Source organism: Cucurbita maxima, unplaced genomic scaffold (assembly GCF_002738345.1).
Source record: "Cucurbita maxima cultivar Rimu unplaced genomic scaffold, Cmax_1.0 Cma_Scf00015, whole genome shotgun sequence".
Taxonomy (NCBI): Eukaryota; Viridiplantae; Streptophyta; class Magnoliopsida; order Cucurbitales; family Cucurbitaceae; genus Cucurbita; species Cucurbita maxima.
In genome coordinates, this window is record NW_019272031.1 from 4881011 (window position 1) to 4903291 (window position 22281).

Consider the following 22281-nt stretch of genomic DNA (forward strand, 5'->3'; position numbering starts at 1 on the left):
CGAGGCATAAGCAAGATAAAGATAATGGGTAGACAAGAGTGTCAAATATAGGCGTGTTGAAGGGTTAGATAGGGCTCCGAGCCTTAACCTCGAAAGTTGGGGATTTGAAGGGATATTGAGCAGGCGGTTCTAGAATCAAGTCCATCCATATGAAATATGAATGCTCGCCAAATTTAATGTCAATCAGACACCGAACAAACATTCCATGACACCATATCCGTTCACCAAAATCATGCCAAGTCTATCATCACATGCTTCTTTGAAACCAACACTACAAATATATACTCAAATTATCAAAAAATGCTTCACATTAATACCAGAAACAAGATAATCCCAACTTTGAAACTCTGTTTCTGAAATGGACATCCATTCTGGAACATATGAATCCAACCAAACATGCACCAAAAAATCAATAAATTTTCACAGCAGAACTAACCATGGCACATGAGAATTTGGAAATCAAACCAATCATTGATGCTGGGATATTCTGCAGCAAACTTGACTCGGGTTTTTCGAGCTATAAAAGGAAATCGGGTATAACTGTCTGTGAAGTTACAGGTAATGGAGCATCCCCAATTTGTGTAGCTTTATGCCTACCGTGCCGCTGACTACTTGTTCGCTTGCCTTTCTTATGAGCCTGATCCTTTTTCTCACTACTCTTTTCTACACCTGATTGCTTGCCATCTTTTCCATGATGTCGATGTGTTCTTCTTGAACTTGTTGTATCTATCTTATTGGATTGCTCTTCAACATCACCCAAGTTTTCTTTTGATTCAGAAACGTTATCAGCATCCTGTTTCTCCTTTCCTTTTCTCCTGCTAGATGCTTTGGAAGGTTGTTTTGTTTGTGAGGAAGTAGGCCTCGCATCACTACCTTCAAGAACATAACGTACCGCATCGGAAAGCTCTTTGTCCTTCAACTGGGGCTTCTTCCTCATAACTGGCAATTCATCTCCTTCCTCCAACCTCACCACCACAGGCCTAGGCTTGGCTGAATTGGACTTTTTCTTTAATGCAAGTGACCGTTCTGCAAGCTCGACAAGGTGGGCAGCGTCATCATCCAGATGATCTTCTAACTTGAGTTCATTGGCCGGTGGATAATCATTAGATGCATCATCAGTCTTATCTGACGGAAGATAATACAGTCCATGCCGCTTACGGTGCTCGGAGAGAAGAGATGTGGTTGCGTTCGAGGATTCAGACTCTTGCTGGCTCTGTTGAGATACTATAGATGAATCGACCCTTTCCTCACAGAGAGAAAATTCAAAAGAAAAGGACCCTTCTTGTAACTGAATATCTCTGCAAACCATTTCCAAGTCATCAAGATTCTCCTTGAGTATCAATCCTTTGGGAATCGGAACCCTTTCTTGAGCATTTATCGAGATCGGGCCGAAGTCATTGGAGAAGGAGTCAACAATCAGTTCAATTATTTCGGAGATTTCAGCAAGTTCCATTTCTGAACTCCCAGCAGCCTTTTGATTTCGACCATCAGGCATTTGCTTCCTAATTAACTCAATAAAATTGAGCAAGTTTCTTGATCTCTCAAGTAATTCAACATCATGGCTCCAAGTTAAAGGGCTCAAAGAAAATTGAATAAAATTCAACAATTCAATGATTGATCCAAGAGATGAAGTATTATCCTCTAACGATGCAGATGTACATGTCGGGACACGAGACAGTGTCTGCTTATTATTTGCAGAGAAAGTAACTTTGGGCGATTGATTAGACCGCCTCGGGTTGAACGCTTCATCTCGTCCATGAAGATCAGAAGCATCACACAGACCTAAAACAGAAGCATCCTGACATTCTCTTACAGAGATAGATTCTGAACATCTCTCAACCAGATTATCAACATATGAAGAGGAGTCAATGATTGGCTCTTGAATGTAAGAATTTAAACAAAAACCCGACACCTTAAACGCTGACTGAACGTAAACTGCTCTAACTGATGGCGGCAAGAGATTGGTGCGAGGCTGTAACAGTGCCTCGAGGAGTTCGAATGGCTTGCCTGAAAATTGCACATACTCTCCTGACACCCAAGCAGCAGCTGATAGTATTCTATGCATGAAAGGATTACCGAGTAACGCTGGATCGATCAGCAGATCACGGCCAACCATGACAAGAGTAGGTCTTGCATCCTTGACTCTCATACCAATATCTACAAGCTGATTTTGAATTTCCTCCCCCTTTCTGCATTGTGGGATCCTTGACATTTCTCCAAGAAGTGACACATACCAATCGAAGTCGATGATGATTTCATATACATTTTCCCCACACGCAGCTAATATGGACCCAAGAATTTCATTACAAAAACAAGGATCAGATTTAAGAGCAAGATTCACCAAAACTCTGCATATTTCAGCTAAATTATTCTCAGAAACCATAGCCATCACAAGCCGCAAGGACTCGAGTTTAACATTTGGATCCACATCACTTAGAGATTTAATTACAACCTCCTTATTCTCAAGAACGGCCCATGAGTGTTTTGGCACAAGGATTGAAAGAGCATGCAATCCAAGGTACTTAAGATTAGGATCATCATCAACCAAAAACTCTCGAGTCCTCTCAACAGCAAGTTTAACTGCTGGTTGGAAGTCAGACAAGCTGGTCACCACTGTTCTAATGCATTCAAACAGCAACGACTTCGCCAATGTTTTTCTCATATGCTCAGTTATAGGTTCAACAATTTTCCTAGCCAATCTTGGCTCTAATGGAGCTAAATTTGAAAATATCTTCAAGATCTTAATCAGAACCCAATTGTTCTTGCTATCGACCAAAATCCTATAAAACTCGGGTGCCAATGGAAGATAAGAAGTAGGGTCCTGTGAAGAAAGCTCACAAAAGACCCCAACAACTGCAGACAAAATCCGAGGATCCGAACTGTCTAAATTCTCAACCAAACGCTTGAAACACACCCTAACAGCATCAGCGTATTTCCCAAAAACCCTCAAAACCGCACCAATTGCCTTCTTTCTAACAAAAACCTTACTACTCGACAGCAATGTAAAAATCTCAGGGGTTAAGTCTCTGGCAAGATCAATAGTTGCAATTCTAGACAAACAATCGAGAGCAAGGCTAACCTCGAATTCATTGGTGCTAGTTAAATCCTTCCGGAGCTGGTTGGTGATGAGGAGGAGAACTGGTGTGGCTTCGTGAAACGATTGGGATGCAGCGAGGTAGCCGGCCTTCTTTTGGGCGAAGCGAGAGGATGACATAACCTCGACGACATGGAAAGCAGCCCAATTCATATCGATGCCATGAAGGCAGTTTAGATAGGAGAGCTTTTGCAAAGCGGTGGCCTTAGTTTGAGGGTCCGTAGATTTGATCTCGCGCCGAATCTCGTCCATGGCCTTGGTAATAAAAGCAGACTCTCCGAGGAGTTGGAGGCGGAGGCCTTTGATAAGGTCATCGAGAGTTCGCTGGAAGAGATTGTCCATAAGAGAGGAACCCGCCATTGATATAGATGAAATTGCTCACTCTAATGGCTAAAATTTCATGGCTGAATGGCTTGTAGTAGGGGAAAGATGAGAAAACGGAGGAAAATCGATTACATATACTGTAGAGCTGGATTCCATAAACGGAGGAAGAAGGAAAATAAATTGCTGCAGGCTTTTCTGAATCAAAATTACGAAATCTCGAAGGAACAATGATCTCGATTCGGGTTTTGGAACTGAGTTCCGATCACGTTCAAGTCCAACGCAGACGACAGATTGGGAATGTGGGCTACTGGACCTGTGGGTCATCGGGTACAGCGAGATTCAAAAAGTCCGAAAACAAAAAAGGAAGTTATCAGAGCCAAGTTCGATCCTGGGACGGGTGGGTTATGGGCACACCACGCTTCCGCTGCGCCATTCTGATTTGTCGATTTGTGCGTATATATAAGTAAATTAATTAAATAATTGAATTATGAATTTTTAAATGTACAACAAATAATTTCACGTGTTCGTTCAGTTTACGTGATATTCGATGTTGAAATTTATTCCTAACACTTTTAAATATATTAACACTGCCAACTTTGAATTTCGTACACAAACCCTTTAAATTTAATATCTGAAAATTAATTATTTTATCTTTATTTCCCTATTTTTTTTTAAGAAAAATTTCTAGAAATTCATTCCACAAAGGTTTGGCGGAAGTCATTAAAAAAAAAGAATATGCACCAATATAATTATCAGATCTTTTTTTAACTGTCATATTAATATCGTGGTATCCGTTCGTTTATATATCCTCTCTTTATTTGGACATCATATAAAATTTTAATTCTCTTATTCCCTAAAAAAAAATTCAATATTTACGATCTCATATTTGATTTAAGTAATATTTTTGTAGGAAGAAAGTTGAAGCAGAAAATGAGCCTTTTTTTTCCCATTTCTTTTATGTTAATTTATATTCCCACATAATTCAACATGGAATAATGCACAAAAAGTGACAACAAACCATGGAAAAGCCACCCATAGATTGAACTCAGAAGAAGAAGAAGTAAAAAAAAATGAAATAGAAAATGAAGAACAAATCACTTCTTACTCTTTCTGTCTATCCCACATAGCAGAAGTGAACCAAAACCGAAGAACTTTGGCGGCACATTCAACACAGACCCAATGTAATGGTAATTGCCATAAACCCCTCCGGGATTCTTGCACATCTGAGGCCTTACATTTGTTGGATATTGATTTAACGACGGCGGCGGCGGCGGCGGCGGCGGCGATGACGACTTTCTCATCGATGTTGAGTACTGCTTCTGAGAAATTTGCTTCTGTGAATCTTTATGCTTTTTGGATTTTGGATTTGAGTCTGACCCAGTTGAAATGCTTCGTGATAGAAGAAGCGGGAGAGGGCAAAGAGATGTTCTTTTACCTTCAAAGTTGATACTGCTACTTCTTTTGGATCCCCAAAAGGATTTGGACTCTGCATCTCTCTGTTCTAACTGATGTGAAGAAGATGAATCATTTACCACTCTGATTTTCTTGAGTGTGTGGTTTGAATTCTGTTTGGGAGGGAGAGGAGGGAGTGAGGCTGTGAAAGGAACCTCAAAAGGATGGGATTGTTTATGGGATTCAGCTTTGATGGGAAGGATGATTCCATTGCTGAACAGCTCATCTGCAGTGGAAGATTCATGTTCTATGCTGATGCTGAACTTGAAGTCTAGATTTGCATCCAACAGTGTTATGTCCGGCAGCCTGTGCTCGATCGGCAGGCCGCCCTCGCCGAGGAGATAGTGGGAAAACGATATCCTTGGCGAGGTTGTTTCGGAGCACATAGTGTTAGCTCTCGACCACCACGGTTGAGAGAAAGGAGAAATGGGAATGTGGGTGAGGAAGGAAGGAAGGAGTAGATAAGAAAGTTAAAGAAAGAGGTAAATAAAATAATAGGATGTGTGTTGGAGAGGGTTGAAGGAAGAAGGAAATGGAGTCCAAAAAAAAGCGGAGATTCAGCGCCTCAATGTGCTAATTCTACAGAGGAAATGAAGCATATGGAATCTGGAAATTTGTCAGTGAAGAGAGGGAAGTGGTAAGTGAGACAAGAATTGCTCGAATCAGTCAAGAATATCAGGGAACTTTTGTTGTTTTGCACACCTTTGAAGCTTCAAACTCACAAACCAGATGCACAAATGGAACCCCAAAACACAGATTAATGGAAAGGGAAAGGAAAATGCATTAGGGCAATCTAAGAATTGGGTTTTGAGGAAGAGATGGATCATAAGACGACATTTTACATTTTAGCTCCTAGGCACGAATGGAATGTGTTAGGTAAACATAGTTCAACTAACACAAACTCTAAAATAATGTATTAATGTAACGTCTTAGGTTTATATTGAAAGTGATTGTTGTTTTGTTTTGTGGAGTCTTAAATGTGAATGCTACATAGTTTATTTGAGGTAGAAGTAAGTCAAACCCCTTATATGATTAAAGCTAATAATATATTTGAAGTTGACTTTTGAGGTAAGGGGTTGTATTGGATTAAGCTAAGAAAGTTGTCCCAATAATTTACTTGGTCAATTGTGATAATTGTGATAACTCTATGCAATCAATATGAACATGTTACCTATTTGTTTTAAATTATTTCTAAGAGAAAAGATTATTCCTCGTCATTTTAACATGTTTTGTCCTCACTCGCATATTTCTTAGAAAAAATTTCAATAAGCAGCCTAACATAAAATTGCTCCAAATGAAAGCACACATAACTTTGGAGTTTCTACAATTAAATCACCACGATTTTTTAACTAGGAGTACCATTTCTGACATGTCATGCCTGTTTCAATGGAGGGTAGCCTTCTGATGACCAAAATAGTGGGATTGGTTGAACTCTTTACCAAGGCATTCATCATTCAGAGACTGTATGAGAATTGGACACTTAGAACATGGAAGAGAAAAGGCCATCTTAGGCACGAATGAAATGAACAGCATACCCAAAGGAATCAAAATATGTATCCATCATAAGATTAACGATTAACATGACCCGTTTCCTCAAATTCTGATCCTAAGGCCATTTGTAAGGTGTAGAATTCCTCAGTAAGACAACGCAAACATGTCTGTATTGTTTTGGATGAAATCTCTTTCCTAACTATTGCGCAATCACTTGGTACACAAAAGCTTAAGCTAAAAGAAGATTGACCAATATTACCTCCGGAGGTGAAGATGTGTATGAACAAAGATAAAGGAGCTTGCCTCTATTAGTTGAACTTGATCTGTACGAATTGAACAATTATGTTGCTTCAATGCAACAAAAATACCGGTTTGAAATGTTGTGATCATCGAAGATCAATGACATCAAATTTCAAATTGGGGTCCATGTATACATCTGTACAGGTTTTGTAAATGGGTCCGCCATCAGGAGGCTGATTATGTGAGTGAAAGCCACGTTGTTGGCATTGCCGAATAATTGACATGCCACCAGGGGTTGTCAACCGGAAAATGCCATGGTTTCTGTTCATGTCAGGGTAGCGACTCTTAGAAAGAAAAGGTTAAGACAGTTCCAACGTATAATGATTAGTGAAATCCTATCTAGGTAAAGATTTTGATTTACGATCATACCTTGCACTATCCTTGGGAGCCATCACAATTGCAACAGCTTCAGGCAACATTACCTGGAGATTGAGGATCTTCATGAGCTTCTTTCAATAGCAACAGCGTAGGAAATAAAAGATTGTAAGAAATTTATAATTTCTTGTGATCTAGCAAGAATCAACACGTGTCCTCGCTCCCCGAGTTTGTAGTGACTTTGCATATGCAACTTTTTTTTTTCGTCCATGCCAAGTCTTTCTCTCCCTCTCTCCTTTTTCACAATGACCCGCCCTTCCTCTCTCCCCTAAAATAACTCTTGATTCAACTTGGATTATCCACCCGACCCTTTTCCCTTCCCACCCCCCACCACCACCACCACCAGAAGGAAAGTTCCCCGAGACAAGACCCTATGGACAAGCAAGACCATGGACATGGGAACTTACTGGAGAAATTTTCCTGAGACAGCAGGGGCGGGAGGGAATAGGGACTAAACTTTGTTTTTAAAAGTGAATGGGTATTAAATTCATTTCCTAATCATTGGAAGTACACTTATACTCCAACATAATCAAGGGAGTGCATTTCATAGTCATTCCTTAAACATGTATATGCTTTTCGAAGCCAGCAGAAGTAAGCTCCAAAACGTTGCAGTTTACTATTGATCATCTAAGCAAGCAAAACCAACGTCCCACAAATCACGAAGGAGTCAAAAATGAAAAGTAGAAGTAAAAAGGGAAGAGCAATAACGTGACTTTGTACGTCTTTCATCTCTCATTAAAACTACTTCAAGCAGTTAAGGATTAATTAAGGTTAGAGAATTTTCAGAAGAAAAAGGATCTGGCTACCAAATTGCAAAGGCAGGCATTTTCCTGAAACCATCCTAGCAATAAGGAGATTGATATCAGATAGACCACAAATCAACTGAAAATTGGGGGTAAAAGGACAAAGAAAAATGAATTCTACAAACTGTTATAGAGATAATTTATGCAACAGGGAAGTTGAGTTCGTTTATCAAGTACTCCTCTGCATCCAACACGTTAACTTTTCTTATGAAAGAAAATGAGTTACCTGATATGAGTAATGTGTGTGAACATCAACCGACGACATGAAGCATGACTGTGTAGGATGTGTCTGGAAATAACACAAAAGGAATAATGAAAAGATATATAATAGACTTAGCATTCATAATTCACGCACATAGAGAGCTAATATAAAATTGAAAACTGCATTAATTACACTAGCACTGAAAATCAATAAACATGTTAGAAACAAACAATCATCCATGTCATGTATGAACAGTCAACTGGACATTCCTCACTAAACACGATTTAAATTTGAAACTCAAAACTCTTTCAGCTGAAAAAATTATTCACTTAGGAAGAGAAGTTCAGTCGCAATGCATATACTCAAACATTTGTTGGCACTCAAACATTTGTCGGCTTTCTGCCTCTCTTTTGAGCTGAATTAAGCATCATCACCTTACGAAGGGGAGATGAGAAAGATCAAAAGTAATCTTGGTTTTCTATCTCAAACTTCCAAATCATCTGTCGATTTTCTGTTCTATTTCCTAGCAGGTTTTGGAGGAAATCCTGAACTGTTTAATGTCATGTGGGTTTTTTATCATCAGGTAGAGATTTTTGTTACTCTTCATTGACTGGTCATCCTACCGAAGATAAATTTAAGTCTATATGGAGTTACTGTAATCAAGGCCTTTTTTTGGGAGGTTTGATTAGAGAAGGGTTTTCAGGGGTGGAGAGAATTTCTTGCAAAGTTAAATAAAATTTGTTTAAAACAACATAAATCTCTATGACAAATGGTTGAACTTTATTTTTATTTATTTTTTATTTTTTATTTTTTTTGTAATCTCTGGCTTTAAGATGGGAGGATACCTTATCTTCCTTGTCTATTTATTGTCCGTATTTCTTTTTTATTTCTTAAATATGATTAAAAATTAATAATAATGTTTTATTAAAAAAAATGTAAACTGCCTGGCCCTCATAAACTACTCTCCTTTATATAATTTAATACTAGCAATTGACGTGTTTGAAATGTATACTAGTACACAAACTTACAAAAAAAAACTCACATGACAGGCTAACGTTATATACCTAGAGGAAGCTACTAATATCCTACATATTGATATAAAACTGAAGAGCCTTTTAGATGAGAGAATCATCACAAACTTTTGGCATGTCCATATGATATATGTCACCCTCAACTGTATTTTATCTGGAAGCCGGTAAGAATGATAAATAGAAATGTTGTTTTTACAACATTTATTATCATGGTTTACAGTCTATTTTAAGAATGTGTCATGCTTGAAAAGAAATAAATCTGTAGACTTGAACTTGAAAATGAATTCTAATTTATCAAAGAGTTCAGAAAAGTACTGCAAAAACAGACCTAAAAAACATGCTAATAAAACAATCCCAAGTATAATAATAAGACAATCAACTATAGTAAGAAACCAGAATTCTTACATGAATCCACCCAAGTGGGAACAGAGAGCGCTTATCCTGCACTTCAAATATCTCTTCCTCATTTGTTGTCTGACACTGATGATCAGATGATTGATATTTTAATATTATGTAATCATTAGATGAATAAGATGCACATGAAACAGTATCTAATAAACAAAGTGCACATAGACATACAGTATCTGATGTTGATTCCTGCTTTGGAACGATGAGTGCAGTGACATAAAATGTTCTGTTTTTCTGCAAAAAGAGGATAACTTGTTAAACTTTGATCTAGCGTTGCAAATGAACAGCCAGTGATGATAAAAATTGTAAATATTTGCAGGTTATAGAACTAGTAAAACATACAAGTGAACCGGCAAGAACACCACACGTTTCTAAATTCTTGGCAGTATTTGACTTGGCTAGCCTCATGAAGTTCTCCATCATCGTAGTTGACTGCAAAAAGAGAAATTGCTAGGATGAAACACAATCTAAACCTCCATAAAGACAAAATGCCCCTAAATTTTCCAAATATTCAGCAAAGAATGAAGTATCTTTCATATACACACAATTTAACAAATAACAGACAGGCCTTGCTATTGTTACGGACGGCTCTTTTCATAATTTGTCACCTATTCCCGTTAGAACTGAACAATATAGGCATATAAAATGAAACAACAAACAAGGGTCAGTAACTTACAATGTGCAATTGCAAAGAAGCTTCTGGGTGAACAAATTTATCTGACAATGAAGTATCACGTGTGCATTCTACCTCGGGAACTTGAGGTGACATTGCAGGTATCAGGTCCTGTACTTCAGCAAGCACAGGTGGAGGAGAAGGCTGTCGCACAATTTCAATAGGGGCAGGCATTTCAACTTTTTCAAAGGAGATTAAGGAATCTGTTTCCATGGTATTGTGAACCTTGCGATCTTCATTCTGGGTGCAGATTGGGTCTATATCAGATCTGTCTTTTTCCAAGTTTCCAAGATCTTTTCCCATTGTAAGTTTGGTTTCTATGGATTGTTGTAAGCTGTTTATATCAAACATGGAGGAAAAAAGTGTAACAAATAAATAGAGGGAAATTCCTTTCCATATGAAACAAAATATGATGATAATAAAATCTTTCGAAACCAGAGGCATGGAGGCAAGACTGGAAACTGTAAGAACTTGATTGTACATATCGGCCTAACAGGAAATGACTTGAGCACATTTAGCAATTTAATGTAGTTGCAGGTAACAAAAAGCTGGACCTTTCAAAAACATGATTATAAGACAAACCTTGGAATTTCAACAGGAGATAGATCCAAAATGCGTGGATATTGGACCTACATTGACAAGACCAATCAGTATGTTGATTAGGAAACTCCCTCAAAAAATCTCTAGTATGAACTTACCCCTTTGTCAACGATTGGTGGTTGCCACTGGCCATGAAGTCCATTGGGACCCAAAATAGAATGACGGGATAATGTTTCCTCCTTTGGGAGTGGAATATGGATAGATCTACAAGTATACAAATATGAGAGATGAGGAAAACAAAGATTGTATAGTATTGACATCAACCATACTCATTAACAAGATTCGTGTAGCATTCAAAAAAAACATAAATATTTCTGTAATACTTGGGTGAATAAAAAAATGAATAGTAAATAAAAAGATGCTACAAAATGTAAAGCTTATTCAATGTTAAATAGAAGAATTAGAAGACAAAATTGAAAACATCTAAACATGCACAAACTGCAGAATTTCTTATCCATGAACCTGGAATATGAAAATTGTTGCGGCCCTGAACCCTGCCGAGTAATTTCTCTAGCAGCTGATCTACCAGCCTGTCAGAGAAAAGACAGCACATAAAATAGCAGTATTTCTTCGATATGCTACCACAAAGGGCAATGGTCTAATTCTTGTAAGAACATATAAATTTAGGTAACAACACGACTATACCTTAGCTGCACCATTATCAGTAAGATGTTGCTTTCCACCAGACTGCCATCCCAATGAGCCATTTTGTTGCTGATTACCCCACCCATTGACTTGATATCTTTGTTTTCCATTTATTTCATCGACCTTTCTCTGAACTGCTGGCTTCAATTCTTCAAGCTCGCTCAAAGCATCCAATAGCCTCTGCATATACAAACTAAGTTGATGTAATGCACCAACACAAATGCAGTACTTGTAGTTTACACGGAAGGCAGAATTTACCTTTCTAAAATAATTTTTTTGGGATTTAAGAGTTGTTCCATACTCCCAATGACGAGGTATTGTCTCAGTGATCAAACTGGTGCATGAAAAAATACAAACATAATTTAGAGTTATTCTTGATACTGAATGGAACACCTAACATAATCTAATCGGAAGCGCAGTTAAAGAAAGCTAGGTTCCGTAAAATTTTATGTATAGCACAAACTACATACCCTTAAAAAAACAAAAGAAAAGAGGAAGACAAATAATGAAGAGAAACCAATCTCTCATTTCTTGAACTGAAATGTAGGTCAGGTACATGCAGACTACTAGCTGACTACAATAATAACTAAAGTAGCTAGTTACAAACCAACTCTAGCATACTGGCTAAATCAATTCTGTAAATCTTCTTTAAAACATATCAACATGTCAGTTACACGAGTTCCCTTAACGACTAAATTATAATTTCATGAGAACTCGACAACATTAATTTTTTGTTTTCTTTACCTCGAAAATCTCATTAACATGACATAAAGATCAATTATGTTCTTCTCTGCTCGAAAGATGTCAGCCTGCAATGTAAAAATTGGGTTAGGCAGTGAATTACTTGGACAAAAGAACAAGAATATGTAGTCAAACCAGCTCCATACTCTATTCGTGGCGGCATACAACTTAAAAGCAAACCAGCTCCCCTAGCTAAGCACCCATCTCTAACTTAAAACAAATATGCTTTCTTGTCAAACAAAAGTTACAAAACTTTGCACGCCATACTTCAAGCTACTTAGCGACTCATCCAATACACTACACAGCCCTCAACAAAGCCATGAAATTGCCCACATGTATCATCGTTTTTTTGCATATCGACTCCGAACAACATTGTTATATTCATTGACGGCCAGTCTATTAATTGCTTCCGAAGCACTTCGGTATGCTATTGAGAAAGTACTTTACAAAAAAAATATAATAATTCAAACAGCCTTGTTCCATTTCTCAACTAAATTCGACACAGAAAAGATATTCAATTAAAAGCCCTCCGAAATTAAACGCTCGTCAAAACAATCCCAATTTTGTGATGGTGTGCAAAATTTAAAAAAAAAAAACGAAACTCAAGGGGCAGAGTTACCTGTTTCAAAATATTATCGGCGATTCGGTAGTAATAACGAAGAGGAAATCGGTTGTCAACGTTGAGCCGGCGGGTACAGGCGGCGATGTTGATTCTTTCCGAAGAAGATCTCATTCTGTTTCCCTTTGAAGAGAACTCTTGTCAACTGCGGTTTGGTTTCGGGAGAAAAATAACCATTTCCCGTGATCTGATAACCTAGATCAATACTCCGACCAGTAAGCTGCAGAGCAAAGACCTGTGGCCATCTTCAATGGCGGGTACGGTCGTCAACAAAGGAAGAATGTTATTTCAGGTTTATTGTGAGGGTAGTTTCGGAAATGTGAAAACGAAAGGGGTGTTTTGCCTCCGGTTGCAGCAACCAAGAAACGTTGGCAATTAGTTTCCGTTTTTTTTTTTTTTTATCTTTTCTTTTGATGTAATTACTAATTAAATCGTTTTAAATTTAAAAGAAAATATTGGTTTTGAAGTCTTCCTTTAAATCTAATTCGTTTATCCCTCCTATTTTTTGAAATGGCGTACTTTAATAATAAAATAAATAGTTCACAAAAATCTTAAATAGTTAAATTAATCTCATGCCGACTGCGATTAAAATATCATATTATATATATATATATATGAATCATTGGAAGTTTCAGTTTTTTCGATGGCCATTAAACAAAGTCATCGAGAAAAATCTTAATAGTCAAAATTTGTATAAATTTGTAGAAATTTTAATTCTTTTTCTAAAATTATTGTTTTTCTTTCTCAATTTTCACCAATTATCTAAATATAATGTCATATAAATTATTTAAAATTATTCTAAATTATTTAAGGAATAAAAAACTACCTTCAATCTATAAAGCAAAGTTAATTTGACAGTAGGAAAGTCATAATTTCTTTTCAAGGTTTTTTTTTTTCCTCCTACGCCCTCGTGGAGAGATCTAAATCATATAGGGTTATCTAGCGACGGTATTTTCTAGTTAGTAAAAGAAAATGCCTCTTTAACTGCACGGTTAGTTGAAAAATGGCTCAGCTAATTTAGCACTAAACATAACAAGTCATAAATATAGAGACATTCATACCCTACCAGACTAAAACCACCATAAACAATTCGCTTCCGCAAATTAAAAACCATATAAATAAAAACAGATTCTAGTTCTCAACATCAAAAATTTGAATGGATTCAAAACTAAATGCATCTAAACGGTGTCACAATCGATAAGGATCTTATGCCTCGACTATTGGGAACTCAAAGGCAACATCTTTGCCAGACAGCTTCCTGTAAACTGCAGAGAAACTCTCCAACTTGTACTCCGTGTTGTTCCGCTCCTTAGGGTCCAAGAAAACCTGCATTCACAAGAACCAGGAGTAAAAATCTGTACTGGGAGCATAACAATACATTTCCAAACAAGGATTCGCCTTCTCAGTTGGCATTCGATCAAAAACAAAATTTGTACCAATAAGACCATGAACCAGGCTCTAAAGTACACTTCTTGCAATCTTATGTATGGTGATAACATTTGAAACTTACAGTTATTATAATAAAAGATAGCCCAACTCTAAATTTTCGTGCAGCATAGTGTATTTAATTAAACGTACATTGGTTCTTAATTCAGTTTGGCATCAATTTAGTTCACAAGCCAAGTGAAGTCAACTTATCCTCTAAGAAGTAGAAGCAAAAGATAGGATTATCCTCTAAGCAGTAGAAGCAAAAGATAGGATTATCCTCTAAGCAGTAGAAGCAAAAGATAGGATTAATATATGAACATGCAATCTATCTAATACATTTTTGTTGCTGAATTGACCAGAATCAGTAACAAAACTTTATTCTAAAACCTACGGTGAAAAATATATACGATTTTCCAAATATTGATGAAATACACCTTTCCAATTTCATACTGACTGCATAGATGAAAATGAAAAAAACACGATGTTCTAAGCTATGCACTTACCTTCATGATTTTTGATCCATCAACTCTGTATCTGGTTCGTTTCCCAACAATCTCGGCAGGCAAAACAATATCTTCTAGCATTGCTTCATGCACAGAGGTAAGAGTACGAGTGCGAGGCCTTTGGGCTGCTGAGCCCTTCTTTGGAGGTCTCAAGATTCTTCGGTTAGCAATCAGAATCACGTCCTAACATAGGACCACATGGGAAATTATTGCATGAAAACTTAAGACCTTAGACTTCATCCATTCATCCATAAACGAGACAACATAATAGAAAAAGATATAGAATCTTTCTAATTGTCAATGTCTAAACTGACTGTCAACAAATTCATATTCCTTTTCAGTCATGATGTAAAGCAAGATGTGATGATAAGGACAAAAAATAATGGACCTTCAATTACCTTTCCACTGAACTTCTTCTCTAACTCACGAACAAGCCTCAACTGAATCTTGCGGAATGCCTTCCTCAATCTAAAAGGAACATAGATAACAACGGCCTTCCTGTTTCCAGAAACATCAACTTGACTGCAATCACGAGACACAAAACAATCGCATAATGAGAAACATCAAAACCAATTAATATGGTAAACATATTACATAAATCGACTAATGACCCTCACAGCGCTGAATTAATGTACAGATCCTTCAGGTCACTTTTCAGCTCCGAATTGGTGTTTTCCAAATCAAAGAGTGCCTGCATAGACATGCAATCATGAGAAGGGCCAATGGAGAGGGAGGTACAATAACGTTGACCAGTGAAAAAAACATCCAGATTTATGTTCTCTATTAAAACAACCTGCGCAACAGTCTCTTCGAACTCGGAAGGTTCAACATCCTTGTCCTTGTGGATCTTTTTCAGGGCCGTAAACATCTTGAGAAATCTAGTTGAAAAGACGAAGGAAAAAACCTCGTCTCAGAGAACTCATAAGATTAAAGAATTAAAATACGGAAGAACAACACAGATTTTCTTCGAAGGCGTTACATTACAAAAAGTCTACAATCCAACTGTCTAGAAGTTCAAGGAATCAATCAGAGAAACAAGAACAATTCACAAAGACGATGCTAATCGGTAATGTATCAACCTTCTACTACGTCCAACAGGGCAACTGTACTAAACAATTACTAACCTGAGACGATTGGCAGAGTAAAGAAAGTGCACAGAACTTAAAATTTTCCTAGAATGATACGAAAACAGAGCAACGAAGACAACTCGCAAAGAAAAAATGGGGAAATATTGTAGTTAGAGAAGCATACTCGACGGCGCTGGAAGGCTGCGATCGGCTACCAGTGGATGAAAATGTAATCTTAAGCCGATGGAGACTAGGGTTTCATGCAGAAGAGTTGTTTATAAACCTAAGAAAGCAGAGGCTGAGATTGTTCTTATTCAATGGACGGTTGAGACAACATGTTCGTAGTTGGATTGGGCCCAAATAAGCCCAATTTAAAGTGGATTGGGCTCGATACAAAGTCTCTCAGTGCAGGCCCAATATAGGGCTTTTGTCATTGGACTCATTACGGAAAGTCTTCCGACCAGGCCCAATTTGTCCTAGATCAAGCTGGCCCTTCTTTCAAGAATATTATTTTTCTTTTTTAATTATTTTTATGTATATTTACTCACATTTTACACCAAGATTAATATAGCCAATCACACACCATTTCTAATAAAAATCTTCGTAAAATTGCCATAATTCATCCATGTTGGACATGTAACCGGTATGATCGCTGTCCAACCAATTACTTTCAGCCACGTGGCAATGAGAAACTGGATAATCGGGTTCCTCAGTAATCGCCGCCGTCGTGGCCAAGTTCACCATCTCTCCGCCGCCATGGCTGTCGTGCCAATAGCTATCGTAATTTGGGTTACCAGAAATTTGAGTTACTTGTGAAGGAGAGGAAGCAGAAGAATTACACGAACTCCCAATCAAATCTCCACCGTTCATCCCACTGATTTGCAGAGGAGTCGTCGACGGTGGTAGCGCCGCCGTCATCGGAGCTTCAAAACCAAACGAATTATTCCTCACCATCTCTGCTGCAGAAGTACTAGGCAACTTCGACACGTCCAACAACATCGAATAATCTGCTAAAATACTTCGCTATTTTTGTCGATATTAATTATATATAATATACACACGAGCAATGTCTATTTAACCTACGAGCCTCGACATCAACCTTAGAGAATTTCGTTTAAACATAGTAAAGGGGGGGAGAATTTCCGACACCGTCCCATTTTGTTAATATATAAAATATAGAAAATTTCGTGGGATGGAAAAATGGTTTCCTAATCCTAGCTATCTGAACACTTTAAGACGTTATATATATTATTTCTCCGTTTGAAAAATGCATATGTTCTAGATAGGGTTTTGCCATTGTTAAGGGCAACGATCGATTTACGTCGGGAAAATACCACACGTCTACTTTCAGCTGTGACTGCTTTAAGTTTCTTCAAAATTTCCACACCATTTTCTTTCACTACAAAGCGGGGTATGTATGAACTGTTCTAATTCGTGTTTGCTTGTGGGGTGGCGCCATTTTCAGCATCCTTCGAGTATACTTCCATATTGCAGCCAATATATGTCTAGAGGTTATACATCCGTTGTGACAATAGCTAACTAAACTAAACGAACAAAAGCTAATAATTAATGAAACTACCCAAAAATCGTGGATAATTAACTTGAACATCGTGGATTTTTCTTGACAGTTCAGAAATCAATACTGTGTTTGACCAAATCAGATACGGCTGAAGCAGCAGCGTAGCCTTAGCCTTAGCCTTAGCCTTGAGTAGCCTTCGAATCTACCTTAAATACATTTTCACCATTTCATTCAATTACTTTACTGTAAAGGGTAGCCATTTCTGGTGGTGGTGGGCACTCATAGCCATAACTCACCTCCCCCCTTCTCCCAAATTACTCCTCTTTCCGCTCCCACTCGTAGATATTGTCTGCTTTGACTCGTTATATATTATCGTCAGCCTCATAATTTTAAAATGTGTCTGGTGGGGAGAGATTTCCACACCCTTATAAAAAATGTTTCGTTCCTCTCTCTCAATGACTTATCAAAGTGATTGATATCAAAGTCTCAGTCTAGTCAATCAACTAATACACTCGTGGAGTTCCCGTGGTATAGTAGTAGTGTGGTAGTTTAGACTCCCTCTCTCTTAAAGCTACGGCATCCCACCGATCCTCGCATCGGCTCTGCTAGTTGCCTTTGCTATCAAGGCATAGCCTAGCACGTCCATAAATGGTATGCCAACACGTTTTCTCCTTAACCAACCAAAATCTGATGGTATGCCAGCTTCCTTACTGTCACACTACCCAGTGTCTGGCTCTAATACCGTTTGTAACAGTTCAAGCTCACGCTAATAAATATTCTTCGCTTTGGCTCATTACATTTAAAACACCGGTAACCATTTTGAAGCAGTGTTTCCTTCCATAAAACAAAGGTAACAAAAATTAGTTCAAATAGTAAAGAACGACAAGTTTAGATTTGTTTCTTTTTTCCACGTCGCGCTCTCCGATATGGATCGATGATTAGCTTCATTTTTTTGTTGTTAATAGATGATAAGTTTAGATTTTTTTGTAGTTAAGATGCTATTAACACTTTGTTATAACAATGAATGAAGCTAAAACTTTTTAATGAAGATGTTGATACTTCTCCCATTACTTTAGAGACAAAAATGATAAGCTAACAAAAAAACATGTTGTAAAGTAAGGAGATCCGATACATTAACATTTCCAAATGCTCCACTTTGGTTATCATCAATGTCCGGCAGGTTCATTTCACATATGCACAAACGCAAAGAGGGCACTACAAAATAGTGATTTATACCCTCTGAAAAGGATAGCTAACCTATAACACTATACTTCCTATCATTTTCTTGTAAATGTGAACCGTTCGAATCGCTCGAGTTTCAAAAGTTCAACTTCATAGTAATGTTATTGTGGAAGGATTGACTTGATAAAAAAATAATGTAACAATTCAAGCCCACTACCAGCACTTATGGTTAGTTTTTGTTTGTTATGTGTAGCCGTCCGTCTTACGATTTTTAAAACGCATCTGTTACCGAGAGAGGTTTAAGCATCTTTATAAGAAATGTTTAGTTCGGAGAAAAAAAAGAATAAAAAAAAAAAAAGTTATCATTATTGGATATGGCTCCTGAAACATGGGGTCCATTTTTATGAAGGGAAAAGCTTGACCACTGACCATATGACCAACAAGACAGACCCTTAATTTTCATTGTTTTATTACAAAGACTTTAAATTTGAGTATGAAAACCAATTATACACTATAATATCAGCTTCACAGCTTCATTATCCAAAAACAAACCTGGGTTTTTCAACCATTCCATGGCTGCTGAGTTCACTCCAAACTTTCAGAGCTTAAAGCCATCACCTTTTCCTCTAATGGAAGCGGATTCCAACATTCCTGTTTTGTTCAATGACAGTTTCTTTTCCGACCACGCTGCTCCTCCCAGATTCCTGGAAAACCGTCGAGAAAATCTCCCAGAAATTTTCTCTCCAGCCAATCAGCTCGCTTCCCCTGTTTTTGAGCGCAAGAAAAGAAAGCTTGAAACTGACGCTTCTGCAAGCAGTTCTGGCAATTCATCTCCTCAGCGTTCTGAAACTGCGATCAACACTAAAAACGTACAAAACCCCTTTGGATTTTACTCTCAAATTTCATAACTTTAATGGGTTTGTTCCCATTTTCTTGCCTGCAGAGCTCTGGAAGAGGAAAGCAGCCGGAAAAAGACAGGGAAGTGGCTCATGTTAGAGCCAAAAGAGGTCAAGCAACGGACAGCCACAGTATAGCTGAAAGGGTAAACTAATTTGCAGAAAGTTTATGTTCTTTTCTTCTCTGTTTCTCATTATTATTCCCAAAAACAGATAAGAAGAGGCAAAATCAACGAAAGATTGAGATGTTTGCAAGACATTGTCCCAGGATGTTACAAGGTAATGAAAACAGAGGCTGTTTGAATAAAACAATGACAAGTTTTCTCAAATACATCGTTTTGTGCAGACAATGGGAATGGCAGTGATGTTGGATGAGATAATTAATTATGTGCAGTCTTTGCAGAATCAAGTTGAGGTAAAGCTCCAAACTTTGAGATGAAAAACATCATAAACCAATGTTGTTTAATGATCTTGTTTTGTTGTCCTGTATCTTTTGCAGTTTCTTTCTATGAAACTCACAGCTGCAAGCTCCTATTATGACTTCAACTCAGACGAAGCATATGAACGAGCTTAGCTTCAACTTAACCAAAATTTGTTACCAATACTTAAAATTTAAATTGATGTGTGATTGAAGGATCATGAACTGGATTCTTTTTAATCTCTAAAAGATCATTTTCATATCTTTTCTTTTCAATCTTATTGTCATTTTCGTTAGTGAATCCAATAATGTGTTTTAGCTCCGACAATGCTTGAAGTTTCAGCTCCATGTCTTCCAAAGACCAATTATTGAATGTAATCTAACTTGATTGGACTTCAATAAAAGTGTTTTGAGTGTTCATGTAACATGGTTGGTGATGAATAGCTCCTTTAAATGATGCTATTTATGTGAGAATTATCTTGATCCAACATGTTAATGAGTTTCTAATGTGATGTGATTATCAAATTTATAATTTCGGGAAATGGGTATCGTTCTTCTAGCCACTGCACGTCCAAGTTTCGGATCAGGATTCAGAACTTGATACTGCAGACATTCTCCTACATCCCTACGGTAAAATCCTACATGAGTTGGAGAGGAGAACAAATCATTTCATATGAAAGTGTGGAAACCTCTCCCTAACAAACTCGTTTTAAAATCGTGAGATTGACTGTGATACGTAACGAGCTAAAACGGATAATATCTACTAGTGGTGAGTTTGGACTGTTACAATGACTAGGTTATGTAGTATTAAATGGCAAAATTATTCACACAAACTATGACGAGTTCCTTTTAGCATGTTTCGTCCTCACTCATATACTTCTTAGGAGGTCATCTAACATAGAATTGTTTCAAGCTAAACACGCTTAAAATCACTCTCATTTGAACGTAGTCTCAATTCATTCATTTATCTCTCGTTTATTTAGACGTCGCACGTCGCAATGATATTCAAAACAAAGGACGAGACAAGCTTTAAAAGTAAAATCACATGACATGAATGATGTGAAGGGAGCTTGTAGCTTATGAAAGGAGCAAAGGGTAAAATACAATGTATAGAAGGACTAAAGAGCAAATAGAAAAGATGGGAATCGAACAAGTTGCATGGGAAAAAACCAGAAGTGTCTGTAACAATATGGAAATGACAAAATTCCATTTGGTTTTGGCAGTGGCAAATTGAATAGGGTATTTTAAAAGCCAAAACAGGGAACAAAAATTTTATTGCGAACGACAAGTCGGTTGTCCAAATCCTGTTTGGACAAAAGGCTAAGCCCTTTGTGATCCCACGTGTCGACTTATACATAAAATCTCATTCGTGCTTCCAATTCATCAAGTGAATGGCTGTATTTTAGAAGAGTTATCGTTATTATTAATATTATTATTATTTAAAATAATAATATAAAAAAGCAATAATTATTTATTTATTTCTCTCTCTCTAGAGTTTTCATTTCTATTTATTGAGGGATGGATGCATTGTATCTAAAATAATTGAGAAAGAACATCCATGTGGTGAAATAAAAAGTATAATCTAAACCATTATATTTACATTTTCATCTTTATCAAAATTATTATATATTATATAAATTTATCCAATTGTACCAATTTTTACCTTAAATATATGGATAATGAATTATAAACTCTGGGATCAATAGAAAATTATCCACCGACTTTCCATTAATAATAATTAAAAAAAAAAAATCAAATTATTTCATGATTGATTTGATGGGAATATAAATGTGATTATATCTAAAATTCATGAAAGACATGCATGGAAAGGTGGATGGATGTGTTCCGGGCTCGATCTAATAATTTTTAGACCAAATCTATTTAGTGAGGAGGTGAGTTTTTTCAATCTAAACAATTGAGTTGGGTCGGTTCGGAGTATTCCGTTGTAACTACAATGGTTGCTTACTTAATGATCACCACTTTTTGCTACTCGCTGCTAACCACCGCCCCAAAAGTGAAAGATTGAGAGGAAAAAAGAGAACAACAGCGTCCAACCAACAATGGTGGTTATGGTTGAAGAAAAATAAATAAATAAACAATACTTTTATTTAAAAATAATTTCGGTTTGTTTTGATAATTAATCATCATTAATTAAATCATAATAGGAGGGATTTACTCTAATCCCACGGAAAAAAATAGAAATAAATTGCATGAACGAAAAAGAGCATGCAAGAATCTTGACAAGAAAAAACATCTCTTTTTAGAGCAAAAGGCTCTGTCGGTGTCTCTCAATTTGACGCGTTACCAAATAAACAATTTGATTTGATTGAGATTAAATAATATATATATATATATATATATATATAAACATATCAAAATTGACATAAATCCAAAAATTAAAAGTAATATTTATAGATTTAATTTACAAAAAAAAAAAAAAAAAAAAAAAAAAAAAAAAAAAAAAAAAAAAAAAAAAAAAAAAAAAAAAAAAAAAAAAAAAAAAAAAAAAA

General features: G+C 36.8%; 5 protein-coding genes across 7 annotated transcripts; 1 reads left to right on the top strand and 4 right to left on the bottom strand.

Annotated features, from left to right (window-relative positions):
• Window positions 1-255: 255 nt before the first annotated feature.
• LOC111489993 (AP-3 complex subunit delta-like) lies at window positions 256-3768 on the bottom strand. The gene has a single exon (XM_023138406.1). It carries the CDS (start codon window positions 3452-3454, stop codon window positions 518-520), a length of 2937 nt encoding a protein of 978 aa, XP_022994174.1. The 5' UTR covers window positions 3455-3768; the 3' UTR covers window positions 256-517.
• A 670-nt stretch (window positions 3769-4438) lies between these two features.
• Window positions 4439-5645, bottom strand: LOC111489997. Its single transcript, XM_023138413.1, has one exon. The coding sequence runs from the start codon at window positions 5254-5256 to the stop codon at window positions 4513-4515; it is 744 nt and encodes a 247-aa protein (XP_022994181.1). The 5' UTR covers window positions 5257-5645; the 3' UTR covers window positions 4439-4512.
• A 719-nt stretch (window positions 5646-6364) lies between these two features.
• Window positions 6365-13105, bottom strand: LOC111489995 (AMSH-like ubiquitin thioesterase 1). Of its 2 annotated transcripts, none has more exons than XM_023138410.1 (14): window positions 12759-13105; window positions 12143-12207; window positions 11657-11732; window positions 11399-11578; window positions 11216-11283; window positions 10852-10957; window positions 10736-10782; window positions 10157-10487; window positions 9823-9912; window positions 9652-9714; window positions 9478-9552; window positions 8066-8128; window positions 7031-7107; window positions 6365-6922 (listed from the first exon to the last, which is right to left on the bottom strand). In XM_023138410.1, the coding sequence occupies exons 1-14, from the start codon at window positions 12870-12872 to the stop codon at window positions 6748-6750; spliced, it is 1530 nt and encodes a 509-aa protein (XP_022994178.1). In that variant the 5' UTR covers window positions 12873-13105; the 3' UTR covers window positions 6365-6747. The 2 variants fall into 2 exon arrangements, with proteins under 2 accessions (XP_022994178.1, XP_022994179.1); XM_023138411.1 differs by having other exon boundaries at window positions 7031-7083; window positions 12759-13103.
• A 669-nt stretch (window positions 13106-13774) lies between these two features.
• LOC111490221 (40S ribosomal protein S7-like) lies at window positions 13775-16027 on the bottom strand. 2 transcript variants are annotated; one of them, XM_023138758.1, is made up of 6 exons: window positions 15941-16027; window positions 15483-15571; window positions 15307-15380; window positions 15088-15211; window positions 14690-14872; window positions 13775-14084 (listed from the first exon to the last, which is right to left on the bottom strand). In XM_023138758.1, the coding sequence occupies exons 2-6, from the start codon at window positions 15555-15557 to the stop codon at window positions 13965-13967; spliced, it is 576 nt and encodes a 191-aa protein (XP_022994526.1). In that variant the 5' UTR covers window positions 15558-15571; window positions 15941-16027; the 3' UTR covers window positions 13775-13964. The 2 variants fall into 2 exon arrangements, with proteins under 2 accessions (XP_022994526.1, XP_022994527.1); XM_023138759.1 differs by having other exon boundaries at window positions 15483-15567; window positions 15941-16019.
• A 2966-nt stretch (window positions 16028-18993) lies between these two features.
• Window positions 18994-20125, top strand: LOC111489917 (transcription factor BEE 3-like). The gene is made up of 5 exons (XM_023138318.1): window positions 18994-19326; window positions 19401-19499; window positions 19567-19632; window positions 19700-19768; window positions 19853-20125. The coding sequence occupies exons 1-5, from the start codon at window positions 19030-19032 to the stop codon at window positions 19925-19927; spliced, it is 606 nt and encodes a 201-aa protein (XP_022994086.1). The 5' UTR covers window positions 18994-19029; the 3' UTR covers window positions 19928-20125.
• The last annotated feature ends 2156 nt before the right edge of the window (window positions 20126-22281 follow it).

What these genes read in the sequence shown, in the direction of transcription:
- LOC111489997 (XM_023138413.1), bottom strand. Translation starts at nt 5,256, where the DNA reads ATGTGCTCCGAAACAACCTCGCCAAGGATATCGTTTTCCCACTATCTC.
- LOC111489993 (XM_023138406.1), bottom strand. Translation starts at nt 3,454, where the DNA reads ATGGCGGGTTCCTCTCTTATGGACAATCTCTTCCAGCGAACTCTCGAT.
- LOC111490221 (XM_023138758.1), bottom strand. Translation starts at nt 15,557, where the DNA reads ATGTTTACGGCCCTGAAAAAGATCCACAAGGACAAGGATGTTGAACCT. An exon ending in CTGTACATTAATTCAGCGCT is followed by an intron (nt 15,212 to 15,306) that starts GTGAGGGTCATT and finishes TCGTGATTGCAG; the next exon opens with TCAAGTTGATGTTTCTGGAA. An exon ending in ATGGATCAAAAATCATGAAG is followed by an intron (nt 14,085 to 14,689) that starts GTAAGTGCATAG and finishes TTGTGAATGCAG; the next exon opens with GTTTTCTTGGACCCTAAGGA.
- LOC111489995 (XM_023138410.1), bottom strand. Translation starts at nt 12,872, where the DNA reads ATGAGATCTTCTTCGGAAAGAATCAACATCGCCGCCTGTACCCGCCGG. An exon ending in CCGATAATATTTTGAAACAG is followed by an intron (nt 12,208 to 12,758) that starts GTAACTCTGCCC and finishes TTTACATTGCAG; the next exon opens with GCTGACATCTTTCGAGCAGA. An exon ending in ACACACATTACTCATATCAG is followed by an intron (nt 7,108 to 8,065) that starts GTAACTCATTTT and finishes TATTGAAAGAAG; the next exon opens with CTCATGAAGATCCTCAATCT.
- LOC111489917 (XM_023138318.1), top strand. Translation starts at nt 19,030, where the DNA reads ATGGCTGCTGAGTTCACTCCAAACTTTCAGAGCTTAAAGCCATCACCT. An exon ending in TTGTCCCAGGATGTTACAAG is followed by an intron (nt 19,633 to 19,699) that starts GTAATGAAAACA and finishes CGTTTTGTGCAG; the next exon opens with ACAATGGGAATGGCAGTGAT. An exon ending in CTTTGCAGAATCAAGTTGAG is followed by an intron (nt 19,769 to 19,852) that starts GTAAAGCTCCAA and finishes TATCTTTTGCAG; the next exon opens with TTTCTTTCTATGAAACTCAC.